Raw genomic sequence first — 24,844 nt, forward strand, 5'->3', positions numbered from 1 at the left:
AAGAAAGCCAAAGCTGTAAATAAAACAAAAAAGAAAAAATTTATAATTATACATTTAGATTTTCATTCGCAAAGGACCCCTACATTTTTTAATAATTTCATAAATAATTACCGAAGAAAGTAAAAGATAAAAAATAAGAAAAACTGAAAATGGAAAGGAAACAACATAAATTTGAAAATAAAATAAAATGCATGGTAATTAATTTTAACTATTTTTAATTTTAAACCTGGGTTAGCCCAGGGACAACTGCTTACCGAGGACCTTTGCTCCTACCTCGAGGAATTCTGGGCTTGGCCAGTCTTTAGGCCTGGCTCATTGACTTGCTTGTACCTTCTGAGCAAGAACTGCCGTCTTCCTTCTGAGACGAGGTCTTAGGTGGATAATTGCTCGTCCTTTGTGAATTCTTATTCAAGGAGCTTTGAAGCTTGGCCGATCTTTCGGGCTGGCTTATTGATTTACCTGCACCTTGAACAGGAGAACCGGGGTAAGAATATCCATCTTTCTGCTGAGATGAGGCTTAGCCTGGATAAATTCTCTTAAACTATTGGATAGAGCCTACTCCTACTGGATAGTGAAGCTTGGCCGATCTTTTGGCCTGGCTTGTGGATTTGCCTGCACCGTTCGATGCCTCTGGTGCTGAGGCTCTGTTTTGACGGGTGCTCATCCTTCCTGAATTCGCATATTTCCTCTGAACAGGAATTTCAGATTTGCCTTTGAGTGCAACCCTAATCGAACTTCTACGTTTTTTGTGGACAGGGTTTTGCGGCTTGGCCCATCTTTTGGCTGGAATTGTGGGTTTGCCTGCACCTTGTGATGTAGATGGAGCAGATAAAAGGCTTCGACTTCCTTGTTGATGTGCGGTCTTGCCTGGACGACTGCTTACACAAGCACCTTTGCTCCTACGAGAAAGAATGCCTGTACCTTGTGATGTAGATGGAGCAGATAAAACGCTTTGACTTCCTTGTGGATGTATCGTCTTGCCTGGACGACTGCTTACACAAGCACCTTTGCTCCTCCAATCTCTCTCCTGAGAAGAGGCTTGGCCTGGAGAAATTCTCTTAAACTCTACTGGATAGTGCCTATTCCTCTTCAATCGTGGAATTCTACTCAAAAAGCTTTGAAGTTTGGCCGGTCTTTGGACTTGGTGAGATGTAGATGGAGGGGGTAAAGGACTTTCACATTTTAAAAATAATTCAGCAAGACACATAGTCTCATCAGATTTTAATTCATCCATAAAACTTGTGATGATCTTGGGTGTTGAGGCTTTGCCTGGGGGAATGTTTACCCTTCTTGAATGTCTACGTTTCCTACAGATGGGACCTTGGGACTTGGCCGGTCTTTTGACATGGAAAGTTGGCGTACTTGCACCTTGTGAAGCAGATAGAGCGGGTAAAGGGGAACAAACACTTGATTGGGTGCAGTCACTCGTGCTTGCCACGACGAAATCATTCACTCTGAGGGAATTTTCTACACTAGTGACATGATCACAGGCTTGCATTGGCTCTTTTGAGGAGCCATTCTTGGCTTTACATAAATTCAATTTATCGATATTTTGATAAGAAAGGGAGCTTGGATCTCCACATGCTCCTCCTGTAATTGAAGTTTGACTTGTGAGACAATTTTTTTCAGAAGTGCTAACATAACCTGAGTAATGCGGTCGATCTGGGTCATATCGAAAGTTATTCAACATTCTATCAATGCACGCTAGAGGGGGAGATGACAAATGCATTATTCCGCCATTTTCGTTGAAAGTAAAAATTCGACTCAAATCAGTTGTATCATTAACTCTGTTGTGATTGGTAATATTAACATTACTCGATATTCCTAACTGTGTTCTTGAAGGCTTAAACTCATTGGCTGCAGAGTCTACAGCTGTACAAATAGATGATGCAGAGCCACCATCAGTTCCAAAATCGGATAGTACGGTTGAAGTCTCCTTGAAAAAAAGATTTCGGGAAGGACGATTTGAATCAGTTACCTCACGACTTGCTTGAAAATCACTGGAAATTACAGATGGATGCTGAAAAGGAGTAGAGAAACAAAACGAAGAAGACCGAACTTGAAAGGGAGAGATTTTCACTGCATTAGCTTCCTGAGCCTCTGTTTCTTTGCATTTCATTTGCATGGGTTCCGTGGACTCAAGCGTTGAGTCCATCTCTGGAAAGAAATAAGAAGAAAAAAACAGATTAGATATGTTCAGAGGAAAATAATTTCAAAAATTGGTTCTGTAACAAGAGTCTATCAAACTCATCATGTCAAAAAGAAAAAAATGTATTAGAGTGATTTCAAACAGACACCCTTATATTTACTCCAACTCATTAGAATGTGTGGAGATGCATTCCGTAAAAGTATTTACAAGTGTCTTTTATTACCTGGGAGGGGAGCAGACTGGCCTTATACACCACTAAACATACTGCATACATCCTTTCATCACCCCAGTCCTGTTGCCCACTTGTAGAACGAGGAGGATGTGGATGATAACTACTATAACTGTGTTTTATCTACACTCTGTCAGCAAAAAAGTCTTTACTCTTATTCTATTCGCTTGCAGATGAAAATTTTTCTAGGTAATAGATGAAATTTTTTTAAAATAAGGTAAATCTGTCACCATTATTAAAAACATATATTCCGTGTCTTATTATGCATTCCTACATACACTTTTTCTTGTTAAGCATTCTCTTTCCTGGTAGTTTTATAGTTAGTTTATTAGTTTCTATTAGTATTTTTACTAGTAGCTTTTACTAGTAACTATTAGTATTTGGTAGCTTACTATATTAGTAAGCTATTAGTTTCGATAGTAACGTTATTAGGAAAGTTACTCTGTAACATTTTCTATTTCTTTGTTGGTAAAGTTTCTCTCAATATGTGATTTTCATGAGGTTTCTAATTTTTATGGTAGATTTATTAATTTGTTTGATTCTTTTTTAATTTGTTTCTGTTGAGTTTTAGACCTAGACTCAATAATAAGACATTTGGATCAATTTCCACAGAAACGAACCAAATCGCATTTTGGAAAAAATGAGATGGGAGTAGTTTCTAATTCAACAAATCGTATATTTTCTCCTGTCAATAAGTTAAGAGAAAAATAATTAAATTTGAAAATAATCATTATATTTTGTCCTTAACAATGATACTAATGGGAGAATAAAGCTTCAGACCTATTTTTCTCCATTCGAACTTGATGTGACTTGGTGCATTCTGTGAAACTTGGTCCATATAAATGCCAATTTTTAATAAAATGTCTAACTAACTTTAACTACTCATGCTTCTGAGGCTGGTGGCATACTTTAAGCAATCAATAGTGAAACAACTAAGCATGTATCTTGATTACAGTTTTCCAACAATTCCATTCCTATTCTTTCAAAACAAAATATTACCTGACAGTATTTGCATCCACACTTAAATTTTGGGCAATAACAATGAACAACCATGTTTAAGAAAAATAAAAAAGACAAAAAATATGCAGCCTTGCAAACTGAGAAATGTAGTTTTGCAGTTTCACTATCGAGATGATATTCTCTTCAAAACGAATGTAAGAGGGTATTTAGTATTGTGTTAAATGTACAACCCAAGCAGCACAGTGCAGCGGAAATATTGAAATAGGTAAAGCTGCGATGAAATTGGAATATTTTTACATCATTTGCTCAACAAATGCCAATTTTAAACGATCAATAAAATGAGAATCATGTGTTAGAAAGGTAGGCAATTTGCAATGCAGAGAAACATTGCAACTTATTGAAATTATTTTGCAATAGAACTTTCTGTAAATAAGCCCTTTTCGTTAATACCTAGACAAAAATGTGGCCAGACGTCTGGGCCACTTTGCCTTCATGCCCACCGAACATTGCAAACCGAGTTAAGTGATTGCCGACACCGTCGATACGACCCATTGTTTCTGCGACATGTAACTCAACTAGAGGAAATAAGTTATGAAAGTGTAGTTAAAGAAAAAATCATTCTTTAAATTCTGAGAGTGTAAAAAACACAATAAATCATCTTTCCTAAATAGGTAAATTAATTGGATACCACGGACGAAAAAGAGAGCATAAAAGAGGAATAAATCGTACCTTTGGTGGTGTAGAGAATTACTGAAGAGGGCTGTTGCTACGGCTGATTCTCTTGCACTGAAAAATAAAACAGCAATGTACATATCACAATCAGTTGAATCTACGGTGGACAAATTCCTCCCCACACAGTGGACAGGAAAGAGGAGCTTCAGCGACCGAGAAAAGGCCGTGAAAAGTCAATTAAAAAGGTACTATTTGAGGCTATTTCGACATGACCAAAAACTATTAGACCTGACCGTGTCTGGGATAGATTCATCGGCATTAAAATCGTTAGAACTTTAACATCCATGGCCTCGATTTTGAGTCCACGGCGAATCGTAAATTCGCCACAGTGCGGCGGGTTGCAGAGCCGCCCGAAATTCCACGAGTCCAGCTCTCAGACCGAAAAGTCGCTGATAACATTCTTCGGTGACGGTATAGATAGGTGTAGAAAGATGAGCATCAAAAATAATAACCGTCGATTTGATATCGTCTGTTGATCCATACGGATGATAACTTTATCAATAGGGCGCGACCTTGAAATGGTTTAAGCTGCATTTTTGGAGCTGGGACGCCCGACGCAACGACGACGCGTGAGAACGAAAAAAGACATTTTTCTCCGTGTACGAAATTTTGAGCAAAAGAGATAAGGGCCTTCGAGAGACTACCCCCCCCCCCCCCCCCCGATGTTGATGCCGTAGAATCGCGAAAAATTGTATAACGGCAACAATCCTCTGTGCTTGCGAAGCATCAGGGGCGTGAAGTCGCGTGACGCGAAGAAATGGACGCCTCAGATTCGTCGAAACCCATAACACTTTACGACAAGATAGTCTAAAATCTTACATAGTATTAAAAAATAGGAAAAGCGGGAAGAAAGGGGAAAAAAACCCTTTTCCAAGCGAGACATTCACAAGGAAATAGACAGGGTAGAAAATGAAATTGCCTGACATTTCCCTGATTTCCTGACACATTTAAGTAAAATTCCCCGACAAATGAAACACGCAATTTGGCAAAAAAGGCATCATTTGAAATAGTTTTCTAGAAAAAATTTGTTGTTCTAATCGTCAAATAGATTCTAAACAACCAATAAAGGTAAATTTACAATTTTTCCCGGACATTTCCAGGTTTTCCCTGACTTTTTGAAATTCCCCGACATTTTCCGGTATTCCCTGACTGGCAACCCTGAATAGAGCAAAACGGACAGTTGGAACAAAAATGGCCCGAGACCCCAAGTAACACAGATTGCAATAAGCAGCAATTACATACAGGGTGAGCGAAAAGTCCCCGACCCCCCCTCTAACTTTTGAACGAATTGAGCTAGGGAAATGAAACTTTGGGAATGTTCCTATCTCAAAGGGGACCATCTTTTAAGGGGGTCAAAATTTTGGTCCCCCCCTCAGGGGGGGACAGGGGCCCCCCAACTTTTTTTTTTCAAATAGCAAACCCTATCTTGTGATACCTCATTCGAAAGAACATAAAAAACTAAGAATTTTGGCGCAAACCGCAGATCAATATCTTAATTTTTGACCGAGTTATGATAAGTCAAAGGTCAAATTTGACCTATTTTCAAAAAATTTTAACTCCGGTTCAAATTATCGTAAAGAAAAAAATAAAACGGGAAAATTTACCAAATCGTGTTCGCTTTTACGTAAAAATTTCAAAAATCACTTCGATTTAATTTTAAGGGGGGGCTCGGACCCCCAAATACGTCAATTCAAAGGTCATTCAATTTTCCCGCGAAATAAGCCAATTTCCTCTGGATTTGCCTCCACAATATCTCAGTAAGGTCAAAATCAGTTCAACATTACGTTGGCAAGTCCCCAAATTTCGGGAAAAGTTAAAAAAACGAAATTTAAGGTGATTAAATTTGACCGTTTAAATTTCGTTTTTTTAACTTTTCCCGAAATTTGGGGACTTGCCAACGTAATGTTGAACTGATTTTGACCTTACTGAGATATTGTGGAGGCAAATCCAGAGGAAATTGGCTTATTTCGCGGGAAAATTGAATGACCTTTGAATTGACGTATTTGGGGGTCCGAGCCCCCCTTAAAATTAAATCGAAGTGATTTTTGAAATTTTTACGTAAAAGCGAACACGATTTGGTAAATTTTCCCGTTTTATTTTTTTCTTTACGATAATTTGAACCGGAGTTAAAATTTTTTGAAAATAGGTCAAATTTGACCTTTGACTTATCATAACTCGGTCAAAAATTAAGATATTGATCTGCGGTTTGCGCCAAAATTCTTAGTTTTTTATGTTCTTTCGAATGAGGTATCACAAGATAGGGTTTGCTATTTGAAAAAAAAAGTTGGGGGGCCCCTGTCCCCCCCTGAGGGGGGGACCAAAATTTTGACCCCCTTAAAAGATGGTCCCCTTTGAGATAGGAACATTCCCAAAGTTTCATTTCCCTAGCTCAATTCGTTCAAAAGTTAGAGGGGGGGTCGGGGACTTTTCGCTCACCCTGTATATAGTAAAAATATTGCAATTCAACTGAGTGTTGTGTATGTTGCCTACCTCCTATTTGAAGGGGCCCCGTTTATTGAAACTTATTGCAATCAAATTTAAATAAATAAGTAGCAATTTTTCATTGCATTGCACATTGCCTAATTTCTCTGACACATGGAGCTCATTTTGTTGATTGTTTAAAATCGGCATTAATCGACTAATGATGTAAAAATATTGCAATTTAATTTCAATATTTTCGTTGCACTGTGCTACTTGGACCGAATTTATCAGAAAGGAACCAAGCCACATCAGCTATTGCCAAGTTTAACTGGGCAGTAAAATTTTTTACGAGAGAACGTTTGTTCGGATTTCCTTGAAAATTTTAAGGAATTTGCTTAGCACCATGGAGAATTTTCACTGAAATTTGCACGAAAATCCGCACAACCGTTTTCATGTAAAAAATTAAATTGCCCAATTAAATTTGGCAATAGCTGATGTGGCTTGGTTCCTTTCTGCTTAACGCAGTCCACTTGGGAAGTAGCTAAAAGGCCACAAATTAACTTTTGAAATACTGTAAGAGAGGGATTCTGGGACTGCTTCTCCACAGACTCATCACTCTCAATATAATTCATCTAGAACTTTTCACACACAGCATTTCGACCCCCATACGTTTTTATATAAGAGAGTTTTCACACAGAGAAAGTTTTCTCCTACATGCAGTTTACACTACCTATGGAAGTCACAGGTGAAGAGCGCTGCTATATATACTATTTCATGATGCTATTGGAAGGAACAGCTGATGCAATTAAAGAGAGATTTTATATTTTTTAGGGAGTTAAACCAACCAAAAGTTTAAATTCTAAAATTCTTAACATAATTGTTGGCCAACACTACCACACATTTTTCACTTTCCGCTAGGGCTTATCCCTGAATAAAGTGGTGTGGTGAGTGTGTTTGAAGACCTCTGGATCTAGAAGAAAAAAAAAAAAAATACAAGAATAACAATGAACGTTTGAGGAACTTATGTGAGGCTTATTAATCTTACAAAAAAAGACGATAGAGGAACGGCAAGGAAGAAGGACAAGAGATGTTGAAATTCTTGAAACCATGCTGATCTTGCATTTCTTTTTGAGCCAATTTCAATCATATTATTGAATGAAACTTTCATTAACATCTTAAAAAGTCATACTCATTTGATGAAGATGCTTGTAAATAAAAAATTACGTGGGTTAAAAGGGTTGTGGTTGAATAAGTATCTGTGGGTTAAAAAGTCTTGGATGAAAACGTGAGGGTGATTAGTCCCTTAGGCAAAAAGACTGAGTGAGGAGTCCTGGCACCAAGAGAGGTGCTTCACAGAAAAACTTAAATTGCTGATTTAACAATTCAATTGCTAAAAAAAGTGACTGCATCGTTTCAACGTAGATTTTACAATAAAAAAATGCTACCTTAACCACTATTGTGAGCTAATTTAACCATAGGGGTGGTTAAAGTAGCACTTTTTTGTTGTAAAATTTACATTGAAACATTGCAGTCACTTTTTTTAGCATTTGAATTTTTAAATCAGTGATTTAATTTTTTCCGTTTATGCAACAAGCGGGCTATGAAATGAAGGTCTCTAAAGTGGAAAACAGACTTGGGAGAAAGAATTCGTGTTTTTAAAAACAGTGGAAAAATGAGAGATTTACAGACAAGGAAAGGCAATTACAAAAGGAAAAGTCAGGAACCTTTTGCATACTCTTTACCTGCGGCTTCTTCCAAACAATATTGATTACCACACACATGGATACATGGATCGCATTTAGCAAAAAGGAACCACCACAATTGAATTGTTGTAAAAATGTTGCTTCTTCATAATTATCCAAAAAATCTCCCAGAATAGCAAATAATTTTTGCTTCCCTCCAAGAAATTGTTGATTTCAAAGGAAAATAATTGTGTAAATTTTAATACTGTTCATATATTGAGTATTTTTAAAAGTAAAAAAGAAGTTGCCTGATTTTGAAAACACTTTAATCGCGCTGTTCCTTTTTGCTGAATGCAATCCACATGGTCTAAGCGCCAAAAAAATAGACTAATTTTGGTGATTTTTTTTAAAACTCATTTTTCAGTTTTTTTATGATCGGTAGCATGACTGCTAGCACCATTGCATACCCTCTTATACAGACGAGCTCAGGAGCCTGGGGCCCTTGGTCGCTTTTTTATTTTATTTTAGGGTTTACGTAGACCTTTTTTTAACAATAGGGTTCCCTCGCTTCTATTCTTTTTGGCCGCTTTTGCCTCATCATTTGCTGGAGGGCCCAAGGCTGTTGCTCTTTTTTTGGGTTACTTTTTGGATTTTGAACCTTGAGTTCCCTTGAGATCCTTAAGGGCTCCCGAAAACCATCCTCTAAGTTCCTTGAGGGCCCTCTGAAGCCATCTGCCTAGTCCGCGAAGGGGTCTCATTTGATCAGTCATACCCAGGCAGGGGAGAACCGGCTCCAAATTTCCAAGGGGTCTAACCAACCATGTCGACAAGAGATTTGGGGGCAATTCTTGATAAAAAAGAGTAGAAAAGGTTTAAAAGAAGCCCACAGAAACTCTGCAAAACTTCTGAAAAAGTACTGAATAGGATTCTGAAACCTGCCCAACACAGCCCCTCCAAAGCCATTTTATCAAAAAGGGGGGCAATCGCAATCGCCCTCTAGCCCCTTGGACCAGCCCGCTCTTGTCCCCGGCCAGTTAGAATTTGGAAAACAAGACATTTTAAGTCAAAGATCTGAAATGCTTCTTTCAATGAGTCAGCCATTGCACAAGCAGCAGGTTAGAAGGAATTTAGAGTGTCGGACTAATTGTTTGGTCCGGTCTCCAGCTGAGGCACACGAGCAGAATCGGCAGCTACTGACAGATCTATTTTTTGGGCTTCTCGTTCTATCTCCTCTCTCCCCTTTCTTTTTTTTTGTTCTTAAAAATTTCAGTCTTGTTGGCAATAGCAGTCCTGTAGGACATTGAGTTAGAAAATTTAATTTTTCAGGAAAATCCTGATGAAATTACAGGAAAACGGTTTCAAGGCTCAGCATAAAAATACATACATTGAAACAGTTATCACATGTTGATCTTTTTTTTTAAATGCAGACTTGTGTAATGAAATAAGACTTATTACTTAACAGTTAATTTCCTTTTCTTTTCTTTTCTGGACACCAGGATTTCTTACAAACTCAAAAATTGTTCCATGAAATAGATTTCCCTGGGGAAAATTTGATTTTTCAGAGAGACTACACTAAGTGAACTCATCTGATCATTTTGCATCTGAATGGAAGGGTGACCATTTTTTCCAGGTTACTAATGGGGCAAATTTCATATAATTTTTCCTGCTAAGTTTGACCATTACCTTACTTTTATTTTATCATCAACCAGTTCAATGAATTCAATGCTACAAAAAACTTTTTTTTTTGACCTAGTTGACCATAAAAATGTCGATCTACCATCATAGATTAATACTATCCGACTCAGCTGAAAATTAGCTCAGGGTATTAGGTAAGACGAATTAGTAAGACGAATCAAGTTTAGAGAGTAAGACCAACAAAATTCTAACTAAAACATTACCTACAAAACATAACATAACATGACATAACATAACATAACATAACATAACATAACATAACAAAACATGACATAACATACCAACATAACATGACATACCAACATAACATACCAACATAACATAAAACTAGGCAACCCTGGAAAACACAGATTACGTAATACTAAAAAGGATTTAAGAAAAGCAAGTATATTATTACCTTCGCTTCTTTCTTTTCCATTTGAATAGTCAGCTTACGTGGATGTTTCTTCTGATTGAAAATTGACTAGCGTAGGAGATATAGTATCTCTAATTTTTTGGTACTTTGTATCACCATCTAAAACTGAGTCCAGGAAGTGCTGTAAACTCCAATGTTTCTTCAGTAAAGCGTCATCTATATCAAAATGAGAGAATCTGATGCACTTGATCTGTACACATGCTGCAGCTGTTCGTAATTTTGCGGCAAGCTTACTGATGAGTTCGATTAGGAATTCTTCTGTTTCATTGGTGCACTGAACTTCTGCAAACAAAGAGATGGAATTCACCAATTTTTACCATTAAATAGGCTTAAAATTCTTATGTTTGAGCCTGTTCTTGTTTTGATCAATGGGATTATTTTTGGAAAATTTTGCCAACAGGTTCCCCTAGCCCCCATTAAATTTAGACTACTTCATCTTTGAAACTAAAATAAAGTCTACATAAAAATATTTCATTGTGGGAATGAAACATAAGGCACAGAACCTTCTTTTGGTTTCAATTAAACGTTTAATCTTCTTGTTAGAAAGCGTACTTTTTTCAATTATTTAAAAAGCTTAAAAGTTTTAATATGATTCCTTCCAGAGCCACCTCAAACTTTGCTGATGTGAGTGCTTAGTTGTTTTTGCGGAGTCATGTTCAGACGAATAAAACCCAAGCCAGCGGAACTAAATTTTACATTCACTAATTTTCTCTCATGTTTCATTTTTTTTTTATCAGAGAACTAAACTATTCAACCTTTTGAGACTTTCTGTGAATTTACTTTCAATCGTGAGGAGTGTTCTCAAAAAATTTCAAGTTCCCCTGTTGTTTAGTTTTTTGTTTAAAAAATGGTATATCATGGAAAATTAGGGAACATCTGATGTAGTTAGACTGATTCCAGATAAGTCTGATCATTAACCATATAATAAAGTGGCCTTGAGGACAGCCACGAATATTTTCTCTTTTCTTAGTTTCCAATTGCCGTAATCTGCCAAGCTAAAAATCAAGTCTAGCTAAAAATCAGCAAGAACATCGTAAATCCGTCAAGACTTCCCTGCGTTTTTTGGAACTGAACACTTTATAAAATAAAAACTGTTCTACTTGTCCACCTCAAAGTTTCAAGTTAGGTTCTTCATAGTACTTGCAAAACAATTCTGTAAAAACGTTGTCTCAAGGTACACAAGTTTTTCTGCTATGATACATTGTTTCCAAAAAAATTTAAATGGCGTTTACAGCGTTTGTGCGTTGCACGGCAGTAATGCTATTCTATTCACTTTTTGATTCCGCTCTCCATTAGTATTTTTTCAGTACATAAATGTTTGCAACTAAAGGCGATGCTGTTTGAGATCAAGGATATCATCGACTTCAGCCTTAAAGGTAAACCACCAGACAGACTAGGATAAGAATAATAAATGATTAAATTTCTTATCTTGATTCCACTTCAAACATAATAGACGGGTTGAAAATGTCCAAGATCAACATATAAATAAGATACTCAGATTTAAAGGTTACTGTCGAATGAGCCACTAAATAAGGTCTGAACTAGAGGAAAACTTGTTTTTTCCTCAAAATCTTATGAAGAAAATGGTTCACACAAAGGGAAGTTCGAAAATCAACTCTTGAATAAGATATAAAAAGTGTTTTAGATACGGCTCCATATGTAGATAAGTGCTTTTACAAATGAGTTAGAAATTGTAGTTCCTAACTACAAAATGAATTCCAAATGGAGGTCAGCTTATTTAGATGTCAAAATTTTTATTTGACCACTTGTATCTTGTTTAGGAGTGTATTTTTGGACTTCCATGTTGTATGACTCGTTTTCCTCATGAAGTTTTGAAGAGAAAACATGATGCTTGATGCTTTAAATTTATGCCTCTTCTAGTGACCCTTTTGCCATTGGCCATAAGCTCACCCTACCAGGGAAAACTAATAACTGATAAAGTGAAACTAGTTATGGAAAATTAATTATAAGTGTGGTGATTTAATTAAGTTAGGCCTCATGAATATTATATTTTCCTACCAAATTTTCCATTTTCCTGATTTACTGTGCTTGCTAACATGCTAAGAAAAATTCAGCACGAAGGCAAGTCAAAATTAATTGTACAAGGTCTCTCCAATTTCCTCATTTTCTAATTCTCTGACTCCAAAACTTCAAAATTTCTTTACCTTTGAACAAATCTTCTACCTACATTGATTTTTTCCTTGTTAATTACGTTATCTTTTGGTCGACTTTGGACAAAATTTCCAATTCTCAAGGTTCAAACTATGGAGAAACGCACTCAAAAGTTGTATGTTCTCTTGAAGCGTAGCAGAGGTCTAATGATTGCATCTATTCCAATACAACAAGACAATCAAAATATGATATATTAAATGGTTAAGACATGGAGCTGTCTTATCTAGTTAGATTGACATAGATTAATAATCGGGCCGCAACTGAAGTTGCTGAGCAAAAGTGCTGCTCCCGAAATTCCCTGACTTTTCTAAAGGAAATACAGACTTTATCTATGAACTTCTTGACTTTCCCAAAATGTAGTTTATGCCCTAACTTTCCTTGGTTTTCAAGATTTTCTAGACAGCCAAAAACTCTTGTTAATACTTGATTCCATTCAAACTTTTGTTTAGAGACGAGCAGAGTGTTTGAATTGATAGAAGCGGAGAGGAGAAATTTTTTGGTTGGAGGATGTCTGTGAAAATGTTCAATAAGTTTAAACTATTAAACATAGATTGTCAATGGTCAAAATCTCAGAGAACAAGTCTTATAGTGCTTGATGTCTAGGGGTCTAATGCTAAATTTTGGCTTTTACAACTGAATTTTTTAAGAAACAGAGGTAAATAAACTTACCAACGGTAAATTCTGGCGGAGAGTAATCCACACACTTAATTCCATAAATAACAGGCGACTTTGTTTTGAAAGGGCGCAAAAGACCTTGAGATGCCCAATCATATGCTGTTTGACTGCGTGGGTCCACAGAACATAGACTAAAAAGATAATATAAAACATAAAAATGTTAGTAAAGAATGAAAACTAATTAAAGATAATAATTTGAATAGCAGCACACGAAAGACAAAACTTTCCTTTCATCAAATTACTTCCAAAACTTTTATGTTAAAATGTTTTTGACATTCCTTTAATTTCCTAAAATTTTTCCCTGTGTTTTTCATAAATTTGTTAACATTTTCTCCTCATTTCATGCGAAATGCCTCAACTTAAAATTTTCAAACTCTTCAACTCACTTCTTGAAAGTCTGAGAGACTTGTTAAAATTAGAAAATATCGCTAGTTTCTTATCCCCACTTGACAGGTTTTTAACAAAAATGCTCCGTACTCTGACAAGGAAATTATCAGCCTTTCGACATTGAATAATAGCACATCTTATTATTAACATCATTCGTTAAAACAACTGCTTTCTTTTGTATTATGTAATTATTTAGCATGTGACTTGTGTAACAGTCATGCATAATTGCATACAAATAAAAATACAAAAGTGACCCGAAAGGTTACAGAAAGTATTCTCACTAAAAATCAATTTTCACAGCTTTCAAACAAGCATTGGCCTTGTCTACTAGAGGAGAGAGTTTGTGGACCTTTTGGGCAAAATAGTCCAACGAAATGAGGTCTCACAAAGAAGTTAAAGCTGAGTTATGATAAGTTTCTAAATCAAGTTTGCTTGAAGTTCCCAAACCGCACCCACCTGGACAAGGCCTCAGGTAATAAAAGATAAGTTTTCTGTCTCTTCGATAAAATTTGGTTTTGGCACAGATCCATTCTCTTGGAAAACAAAGAATTTAACTTGTGAGAAAGCGTTTGCTTTTGTAAATAAGCCACAATGATCAACCTTGTTTATCTAAAACTAGGTTTATATTTTTAAGGAATCCTGATACAAAAAGTAAAAGATTATCATCTCTACTTACAATTAATTTATTTTTGTGTTTTTACTTTTTCAAATTAATTTTTAAATGGTTAAACTTTAATTGATATTTGGTCTGTTAATCTATTTTAATAATCAAAATTTTTAATTTGAAGGGCGGGTTAATCTGGGTGAATCTAAGGGCAGTCTTACTCAAAAATCACTTTTCTATGTAGAGCCTCCATCGTTGCAGCCACTTTATCCACAGCGTCTCGGGTTATATAATCGTAACGGCCACGGAAGAGAACTTTCCCATCCATGAAAAAGTTAGCAGTGGCAACTCCCAACTTTCCTTTCAGTTGATATGTTCTGAGTAGCGATGAGTTACGTAAGAATTTAGCTTTTTTTGCGCCAAGATTTTGTAGACCTAGAACTAGAAAAAACAAACAAAGCACATTCACACAGAAAATTAGATACCCATATAGATTTTTCAATTTCACAAAAATATTTAACATATTATTCAATTGCATGAGAAAAGGTAAAATACACTGATTGTAAGTACAATCTGCAACATAATTAACTTCGATCCTCAAGATTTGCTCAGATGTGGAATTATTTATTTCAGGTCAGAAGTACTGAATTTCAGTTTCCTGGAGGAATCTAACTTTAACCTCATAAGCTATCCTATGGATAGTTGTAGAAGCACTCATCAGAAAACGTTTCAGATAGCCGATTCCTCTTGTCAAAACTTTCTGCATTTTCTTCCAAATAGTGGTCTTCATTCAGAAACTTTAAAAAGTCTCTTCTAACGCCAATTTCACGGAGTTCATTGACCTTACTGAGCAGAATGAACCAATGGAGAGGCTAGAAGAAGCTCCAAAATGCATGCTTCTTCATGAAAATTTCAAGTAAAGTTTTGCCTCAATTAAGCGATGCTCCAGTTATCTGATGCAGTCAAAATGGAGTTTTCGGTCAAAAACAAGTTAGCTGACACGACAAGAACCTGTTCTTTTGGCAAGAATTGAATGTATGTGTGGTTATTTTCAATTAAAAGACAATTTTTTACTCATATGCAGGGGTACAGAAAATGCTCAGTTGGCTGATCGCAGAGGAAATGTGAAGGCACTTGAAAAGGAAAAAACACGGGAAAAAAAAATTGCTGATTCAACAATTCAATTACTAAAAACAGTGAGTGCAATGTTTCAACGCAGATTTTCCAACAAAAAAATACTACTTTAACCACATTGTAAACTAATTTAACCACGGGGGTGGTTAAAGTAGCATTTATTTTGCTACTTAAACCACATGGTAAACTAATTCATTTTTTTTTTTGTAAAATCTGCGTTGAAACATTGCACTCACTGTTTTCAGCAATTTTTTTTTTTTCCGTGAAGGTAAAGGCTGATGGCATTCAGCATTTTACTTTCATTGATTTTAGTATCATTTCTTTGAAATTCATATGAAAGCACTACTTTTTGTAAAGGAAACCGTTGAATGTGTTATTTCTTTTAGAGGGAAACTGCTAAGTTCATTTCTTTTTGCGAAGAAAACTGTGTGACATGCTGTTTTATGTAAAGAAAATAGTGAAGCCCGCAGTCCTATGGGAGCAGCGATGTTAAGGCTATCTCAAAAAATGTTCTTCCTCCAGCTTTGTGAGATTAAATTTCAGGACCCCTGGCTTAGAGAAGTCTTGGTGCAGCTTACCTAGGACACCTGACGTATGGTAACCGAGAAAATTTCCTGTACTAATGTAAAGTTCCTCTGGTATATATCGTGGGCCCACAACTGCAGGGTGATCGGCAAAACTTGGTTTCACTTGAACATCTAGCTCCTTGGTGGTATCACCAACTATGCTGACATGAGTAGTTGGCGGCCGGACTTCTAGTTCGTTCAATTCTGCAAATAAGAAAGCCATTAAGAAAAATGAGAAAATCATGGTACCTCAGTGGCGTGGCTAATTACATCAAACAGTGAGGACCATCTGTGACAATTCAAAATCAACATTTTCCAATCAAAGCTGTGAAACAGAAGCTCAATGCCTATAAAATGAAATAATGGCGTTTGGTAAATACCTAACTCTTTCAGAATCAGGACGTTGCACAACTCGGCTATTCCTGTTGTCATAGAAATCAACGAACAGCAAGTATTTTCTGTAAAATTAGTTTTTTTCTTCTCATCCCTAAAATTCGCTGGGGAAGGACCGCTTATTTCACACATTTCTGTTTCCGAAAATATTTAAAGAGAAAGAACCCTGCACAGACCTCAATTTACGCACATACAACAACGAATATATCGAAAACCGCTCATGGGATCTCTTTCGGCCCATAAGAACTTTTGATCAGAATGACTAGCTGAGCAACATATCCAAGGCATAACAGCCTCATCCACACGAGTCACCTCATGGATGAGGGAAGTTGATTATGTATTTTTATTGTATTGTGTAAATTGAAGAATTAATAAATTGAAATTGAAATTAAAGTTTCATCAGATTCTAGAGAGAGCCTTTGCCCATAAGGTCTGTGCGGGGTTCTTTCATGAAATTTGGCTGCCCTGATCTGACTGCAGTATGAAATTTACAGACCATGATACAAAATTTTCTAATCTTAAATTTTCACTAAAGGCCCGATTCCGAGACAAAAAGTGTTCTGAAGAATCACCATGCGGAATCCTCTCGCTTAATACTATGTGTGATTGAAATGATTACCATTACAAATCCTTTCGGCGATAATTTTTCGAACTGACTTCACACTCCTTTCAGATGGCTTGTGGACACAAATCAATCCATTTAGGTTTTTCCACACCACTGGTGCTTGGCTGGTTATAATTCTTGTAACATTAGTCATGCCTTCGATGAAACACAGTTACGTAAGGTTAAGGATATATTAAAGTTACCACAAAACTCCAAAATAAAAACTAAAGCAAAACGTTTAAAAAACAAAAAGGCTGCAATTTTTAATAAAATTAATCCGAAATGAGATGATCAATGTCTGAAATTTTCTGCAGATTTTTCGCACACATCTCTCCTAACCTAACTTTCGCATGCATTGTAATTACATAAAAAGAGGCTGGCAACATCGCCCTCCTGTCTGAACCTGCAGGAGGAAAACCTTCGGGGAGGGAAGTTGGGAGGGAGGGGTGGAGGAATTCCTTGTTTTGATTTTTGTCTAGGTTAGAATCATAGATTGGCGATGTGCTTTCACTGCTTTTAGTATCTTAAATCTTATTCCGGATCAACTCATTTTTTAGCTGCAGCCGATTTCAGTTTTCTACACCATCAGATTGCATCATTACAGCCAGCCATGTCCACCAGCAAGGCACAAAATAAGTTGATGAGAGCCCTCGAGCAGAGCCTGCTGGCTTGTGCAAAAAATGACTCTTCGGGAGCTAGGTATGTTGAATTTTTCTTTTCATTCTCTTTTCTTTATCCCCCAGGTGTTTTCCTGTATTGCTCCGTTTAGGAGGACCGCATGAACCTTTTCCTCTTCAACGCCTGTGCACCAATGTGCACAGTAACTCTTTCATTTATGAGGGCCTTTTTTTTATGCGGATTGCCGTGGAACGCGATGAATCGCGATGAACATCGGTATTTTTTTATTCCATTCCTCAGCCGTGATCTAAGCGTTCCAAGTGGATCAGGGTGGAACGCTGGATCGCTCTTCCAAGGTGGGGCGAGCTCGCAATCCAATGTGATCCTAACCTAATGCGAAGAACTTCCCGTCCTCAAGCAATCGAAACAATGACAAATCAAACCAAATTCCAAGTTTGGATTTTTTTATCACTTGGAACACTTTGGATTGGTCCGGATCGCTCAGGATTCCGATCCAGTGCGTTCCACTACGATCCACCCTGTTCCGCGATAAAAAAAAAGCCCTATAGATGTAGAGCTCATGGCAGAACTAATTGGTCGACTTGAAGAGTGTGTTGAATGAATGACATCTGCTTTTTTGCATTGAAATTTAATGCACTAATCCAGGCAAAAGAGGAGAACCCAAGTCAGGGTTTGTATCGAACTACTTCTTTGACTTTCAAAGTTTTTCGTAAGATCTGGTGTCTCTCTTCAGGCATCAAAATTTTGAATACTATGTCTCTCCTCTCATGGCTCTGAAGCCCGATTCAGGTGGTCAAACTTTTCTCCTGCTTTTGTTGGATGACAACTGGACTGTGTGATACTGAAACGAGGACTCAATAATCGGATGTTAAAGTTCCACAGAAACACGAACCTAATGTTAGGGGTATTCAAACGAATTCTTGCCAGAACGCTATTGGTATTGTCTTAAACCGATATTGGCAGCAGTACCAACAGTGGCGATGATATCGTTAATAGCCGGCCTAATCGGAGGTTTGAGAGCTCGCACTCAATGTATTGTTGCCCCGTGTGTCAGATTGTCAAGATTGCCTGGCACGGCGGCGCGTATAATAGATGTACACATGGCAACAGCTTACAGCTCTGAAAACTCAGATGGCAATCGGTAAGAGCGCTTTTATCGTAACTTTTTCTCAACGGAACTGTGTTGGTAGCTTACCGACAACTGACAAAACAGCCCTACCTGATGTCACCCGCAGCTTTCCATGCATCCAATCAGCATTGCAAGTGGAATCAAAACCTCAGTTAAATTTTGAACTGCATTTGTGTGCAAGAAGCTGACGAAAGTAACGAAATGCTGATGTCGGGCACAACAACGATATTACATGGCAGCATTTCAAGTTTTTTCTTTCAACTTTCCATGCAACTTTTTGTCCGCTCTTGTCAGATTACCAGTTGCACTGTCTGATTTGGGCTCAACTTAAGGTGCACTGTTGAAGTAAACTTGTCCAATTCCGTTTGGTTCTCCCGTTTTCAAACGCAACCCAACGATCCCATCGACCTCATACAACATCAAATTGTATTTGCATACAATTCTCAGTTCAAGAAGTAATAATAGTATCTTTAACAAAGAAATGCTCTGTTCCACTTTCTTGAAGTTAAAATAGAAATGGAGTTCTTGTGAACATGTACATTTATCAGTGAAGAAAAAATTCATCATTTTCAGAAATTTGGACACACCAGGAGTTTTGATGAAGAGGTTCAGGTAAATGGAAAGGTTAAGAATTATTTTGCTTCCCTGGATATTTCAAAATTTATGCTTAACGATAACCCTGTGTGATTGTCGCCTGTTCTTTTTTTTAGTGGTGCCACAAAACGGGAATTGGCTGGACTGGGGCATTTACTCAAAAAGAAAGATCTGTAAGTATAGTTTTCATTATAACTGCGCATTTTTTTCACAGCAAGTGCCAACCAATGCCGCCGTGCTAAGGAAGAATGCCTTATGAACATTCGAGAGTTGCCAAATTTCTTTCGATACAATGTTTATTTTTAGGAAAGTCATTAATATTTCTCCCTTAAATTTTTAGAATCTATAGGTAAAATTGCATGCTAAATTATCTGAAAAATTAGATTTACCAGGAAATTTGCGTTTTATCATAGGAACCATGCCTGAAGGTTCATATGACGTTCTTCCTTAGCATGGCAGAATGGTACCACTGCTCACTGAGCATTAAAAACTCTTACGAAAATGATATGCTTCTGCTGTATGATGATATAACTACTTAAATTACATTAAATCTTAACGAAGTAATTCAGATGCTGCTTTCTCTCTTCCATGTAAATATCAAAGGCAATTGGCAACGACCCAACGCAAGTGTCAACAGCAAACTGCATGGAAGTTACTTCAAAAGAATGTTAAATGGCCAAATTCTCTTTGCAAATATTGAAAAAATCTACCCTCTCTTGTAGTTTCTTGATGTCAAGTATCACGAAAAATCATTTATAAATATGTGATTATTCAATGGACAGCACTTATTTAATTAAAAGCTTGCAGTTTGTAAAATGAACAAAATTTTTTGTTGTAGTTTTAAGCCCTATTATACATCCACTTCTATATTCACTGCTGATTTTTCTGGTATTAGATGGGCTGTTTTTTCCCTCTGTGCAGTGGGAGATAGCATTGACAACTGTGGCACATACTACTGAACGCAGAATTTTAGAGCATGCCTCCACTGAGATGGACTGTGTTTTTCTAATTCTCTACCGTAAGGCGCACTGGAAGTCAGAGGCACTATGAGTGATCCCTGATTTCATTGCAACAATAGAACAATACAGACCGGCTACCACCAGATAGCCTTGTTCCTCCTTCACTCTGTTATCCTGAAGGGACAGACACAGACAGGGTATCGCTGTGAAAATTTCATTAACTATTCCTTGGTTAACTCATGTATTGTTTTTAATTTTATTTTCTCTTCCTTTCTTAGCAGTAAACAGAAAAGACCCGATCAACAACTGTACACGGTCCTAAAAGCCAAAAAAGACAAGGAGGAAAGCTATATCAGGTACTTACATTTTGTTGTACCAGTACTTTTACACTTTGAATCTTAGTATTTTTAGTGCACTCAGAGTAAGATTGAAATTGGCAAACAAATTGATGGGCACAGGGTATTAGGGTATTCAGATTGAGACAGAAGGGGAAAGTACTGAAGATGATTTAAATCTCATTTTGCAGTGAGGAACCACTATTTCTGGCTCATTTTAGAAGCAAAATATATGCCATTGGTTTTCCGTTGCAGAAAGGTGCTTTTATGCCAGAGATAGTTGTTCCTTTTTGCAAAATGTAATCCATTTGCAATAGTGAGGGACAAGTCTGAATCCTGAACTAATAAAAAAATCCCCTCAACAGCTATGATCCCGAAGGCACTAAGTAAAATGTTAAGCAGCTCTTCCTGAAAGTACGGTCTTGAGCTGCAAACTTCAGTCATCATAACTACAGTTTGATTCAATATCATTAATTTGTTTTTTTTTTTTTTTTTTTTTTTTTTTTTTTTTTTTTACGGAGAAGTCAAAACTTTATCGCTAGCGGCTGTAGGAAGGTTTTCTGGTTACTTTTTGGTCCTTCTTGTGTATCAGAATCCAGTGGATATTGTAGAGAGGTGAATGGTTGTAGCTAGCAATTTTTGAGGGAGGGGGACTATCTTCTCATTTTATGGTAGTGTTAAGTGACAACATTTGGTCCAAACTTTTTTTAGACAAAAGTTTTGGGCGGTGGCTGAAAGTAAAATGAAAGGTAATTCATAACAGTGGCCTTGAAGCAAATGTTGAATTACATCAAACCGTCTTATTCAAATAGAGAGAAAGAGAGACTGAGACACATGAATTCTCTTTTTCCCAAAATATACTTAGTGCACCTTGTCCAATCATGAAGAGTGAAAATAATTGTGTCTGAACTTTAGAGTCTAAATGAAATTTTATAAAACTTCATGCTTAATCATATCTCGCTGAAAGGTGTATCTTCATTTTCCATGAAATTTCAACGATTTTTCAGAGGCTGTAGATGACACCATCAAATATTGTCTGAGAATTTGACAAGAAACTTCAAAATTTGTCTCTGTAATTTTATTGTTTCCACAAGGTTTATAATGTATGTGCTGAGTCCATTGTAGAGGTTTTAAAAAATTTCATGAAATCTTTCTAAACGGATTGAAACAAATATCAAATACATATATAATTGAAAACTTACACTTGTCAAATCATTATAATGCTGCACAGCTGTAGAGAAACACTTAAATAACCTGAGACCCTTGCAGACAGCACTGCCATAATAAAAAAGATTTTATGAACTACAATGATGAACAAAGCGGTATGAGCACCAGCAGAAGGTATAGGCTTTGCAGCGAAACCAAATATCATTTTGAAAAAAAACCATTATAAAGGCCATAAATACTGGATGATAAAAAGCAAACAGCATATCCATCACATCACTAATATAAAAGATTTTAAGTTTAAATATGCAACAGTTTACATTACCGAAGAACAGAAATAATTAATCCATTCAACATTCAACTAAGCCTTATCTTAATGATAACTTAGTTCAGATTAGATTAGGCGTTCACTCTGGTCACAGTTCCTGGCCATGATAAATACAGGAGAGATCACTTTTTTGAGAATCTGAAGACAAGCTGTTTTATATCTTCCTAAACTCTGTTGTTTCATAGGAGCTATAGTGTTCTTTATTTTATACCATTTCTCTCTTCATGGATTCTGAACTATTTATTTGATTTTATATCAGTTTAATGATCAAGAATTTTATTCTGAGGATGAAGTTTACCTGTACGAATTTTTCATTGCATGTAGTATCTATTGTTTTTATTGCAACAGAGAAATTCCGATGGACCGGTGGCAGTGATAAGAATAAATTCAAACTCTAAGTTTAATTATGTGGGTTTTTGATTTGTTGTGGACTTTCAATTTTTCAAAATCAATTTAATCGGACCTCGAGCTGAGCCAAAAAGCTCATAAGCTGCAATTTATTCTTCTCTCTACTTTGAGGCAGTGTTGTTCAACATTTTTTTTTCTTTCAGCATGCCTAGCAAAAAATCTGAAGTTGAATGCACAAAGAAAGAAGTTAAGAAATCTAAGCGGACGCCAGTGGACATATCTGCCTTGCCAGTTCCAAGTTACAGTGCATCATCTTACTCATATCCTGCCCGTACGCAAACAAAACCTGCTCCAGCTCCTGCCCCTCGTAAGTCACTTCTAAATGCTAGTCAATAATTCGTCCAAATTTACACAATTCATTGAGCAGCTATTCCAGTAAGTTAATTGCACTCTCTACTTTTCAACAGTGGTGATTTTGCAAGTTGGCAACACTGTTTGTGTTTCATTCAATGCCGTAAAAAGTATTGATTTCAGGCAGAGACAAGAGACCCTCCACTGGCCTCCTAGCGACAGGTGGAAGCTTTTACTTTCAGGGTTTCAACAATTCTTTATGGACAATTATTAGGGAGCAACGGTCATCACCCTAATTTTGGCTGTTGACCTACCTACATGGTCGATGATGAGCTTCGGGTGACGTCATGAGCCAAACAAGTTTCCCAAACGTCGGTCATTTTCGGCTTGTTTGCCAAACGAAACTGCCAACACGTAGTTAAACATCAACCATGTAGGTAAGTCAACAGTAGAATGCTGAAGCCCTGAAAGTAAAAGCTTCCACAATGGCCAAGATACTAGTGGAGGGTCTCTTGTCTCTGATTTCAGGTGAGGCGAGCTGCCTCACCAAGAATCGCTTGTTTTACATAAGCCTGTGTCACACTGTCAAAGCTAGCCATCAAAATATCAAGGTCAGGTGTTGTGATTGGCTTATTCGATGACTTGGACCAATCACAGCACTTGACCTTGACATTTTGATGGAGTATTTTGGTAGTGTGACACAGGCTATACATTTAAATGGAGGGAAAACGGTGTTGCCAACTTCTAAGAATCGGCTCTACTTTTCAAACTTGTAACAATATAAAATTAGTAATGAAGCTCATTTAAAAAAAGACCTCGTGCCAAGTCCGTGCTCAGCCCAATTTCTTTTCTGTTTTGGGATTGTTCATTCTTGAATTACTTGCTCATGAAGAGAGTAGAGGTAGCTGAAGTGCAAGATCCTTTTGGAAACTGTATGAAGTTTTGAGGAAACTTGAACACTTGAGAGGATAAATATTTTTTCAAGTAAAGAGCCCTGCACCTCGGTGGCAGAAGCTCACTGGCACTTGGTTCATTTTAATGAAATTTAAGAAGTTGTGTCAGGGTTGCCATAGTCAGGGAATACCGAGAAATGTCAGGGAAATTTATAGAGTCAGGGAAAAAAATGAAAATGATAAAAGTGTTAGTGAAAAATTGTTAAGTCACCCTTTGATTTCTAGAATGGGCTTGACAACAAATCTCACCCAAAAACTTTTTCAAATTATGTTTTTTCAATCATCTGGCACAATCACAATTGTAAGGAAATTTTAGCAAAATGCATCAAGGAAATCAGGGCAAATTCATGTCTGCCAGGGCTTTCTGCCAGGGAAATTCATCTTCTAAATTCTGTGGCAACTCTGAGTTATCATCAAGTTCATCATTAGGCTGAAGGCGAATGGCCAAAAAGGCGATATGGTATAGTAAGAGCTGAGATGTTCGCAACTGAACATACGTATTAAAGAAGGAGTGGGGAAGCTAAAGCAGGAAGGATGGCAGGGCAGAAAAGGCTTGAGATTAACAGGCTGTGGTGTGATGCGACACCTTTTATTTTCAGATAGCTGCTCAAACCACCGCTCAAATTTGAAACTTGATCAACAGATGCGGAGGAAAAGAAATGGTACATAGTTTGTACAAGCTGAGCTCATAGGTAACTGCGAGTGAGGTCCAGGCAAGGACAGAAATTAGTGGGCATGGTCGTTCCTTAAATATCTGCGCTCCTTCTCTACTGAATCACCAAATTTCTTACTTTGACCCAAAGTTGAACTTTATGATTACTTATTAAAGTTTCATCAAAGTGCACCGAGAGCCAGTAAACCCCCACTGGTGTGCAGGGTGTTTTTTGAACTTACAGCCAAGTTTTTTTTTTAATCTGAAAAAGTTGAATTATTTAAGTTCATATTAGGCTAACATCACTTGCTTCAGCTTAAGAATTAAAAATGACGGGGAAATCATTTTTTAAGTTGAAGCTGAAACTTCAGAAGTACAAGTTTTAGATGCTGATAATCAAGTAAATCTTCGATGCCTTCAGGAACAAACAAGACTTTTCTCCAGTTGCCTTTCATGAAGACACCGAAATAATTGATTGAATAATCCATTAATTCGACTCTTGCCACAGCTAGTTTAACTCGTACACAACAAAATAATTTATCTATTCAGTGTCATAATCTTCTTTCTTTCTTAT

The 24,844-nt window shown here is 36.9% G+C and overlaps 2 protein-coding genes across 6 annotated transcripts in view; one reads left to right on the plus strand and one right to left on the minus strand.

Annotated features, from left to right (window-relative positions):
• Positions 1-21,968, minus strand: LOC109038122 (pseudouridylate synthase TRUB2, mitochondrial). Of its 4 annotated transcripts, XR_011900194.1 has the most exons (8): positions 21,677-21,968; positions 16,834-16,974; positions 15,834-16,025; positions 14,343-14,562; positions 13,125-13,261; positions 10,266-10,565; positions 4,068-4,124; positions 2,076-2,157 (listed from the first exon to the last, which is right to left on the minus strand). XR_011900194.1 is itself a non-coding variant. In XM_072302216.1 (6 exons), exons 1-5 carry the CDS (start codon positions 16,970-16,972, stop codon positions 10,300-10,302), a joined length of 954 nt encoding a protein of 317 aa, XP_072158317.1. In that variant the 5' UTR covers positions 16,973-17,139; the 3' UTR covers positions 7,292-7,461; positions 10,266-10,299. The 4 variants fall into 4 exon arrangements, 2 of the variants coding, with proteins under 2 accessions (XP_018908623.2, XP_072158317.1); XR_011900193.1 differs by lacking the exon at positions 21,677-21,968 and having other exon boundaries at positions 16,834-17,138; XM_072302216.1 differs by lacking the exons at positions 2,076-2,157; positions 4,068-4,124; positions 21,677-21,968 and adding an exon at positions 7,292-7,461 and having other exon boundaries at positions 16,834-17,139.
• Positions 17,285-24,844, plus strand: part of LOC109038121 (uncharacterized) — a 15,442-nt gene continuing 7,882 nt past the window's right edge. The window contains exons 1-4 of one of the 2 annotated variants that reach the window (XM_019053076.2): positions 17,285-17,517; positions 19,297-19,353; positions 20,418-20,495; positions 22,518-22,681. In XM_019053076.2, coding sequence (XP_018908621.1) covers positions 17,429-17,517; positions 19,297-19,353; positions 20,418-20,495; positions 22,518-22,681 — 388 coding nt within the window. In that variant the 5' untranslated portion in view covers positions 17,285-17,428. The remainder of the gene's footprint in view (positions 17,518-19,296; positions 19,354-20,417; positions 20,496-22,517; positions 22,682-24,844) is intronic. The other variant, XM_019053077.2, reaches the window with a different exon arrangement.

The sequence above is a fragment of the Bemisia tabaci genome, chromosome 7 (assembly GCF_918797505.1).
Source record: "Bemisia tabaci chromosome 7, PGI_BMITA_v3".
Classification (NCBI taxonomy): domain Eukaryota; kingdom Metazoa; phylum Arthropoda; class Insecta; order Hemiptera; family Aleyrodidae; genus Bemisia; species Bemisia tabaci.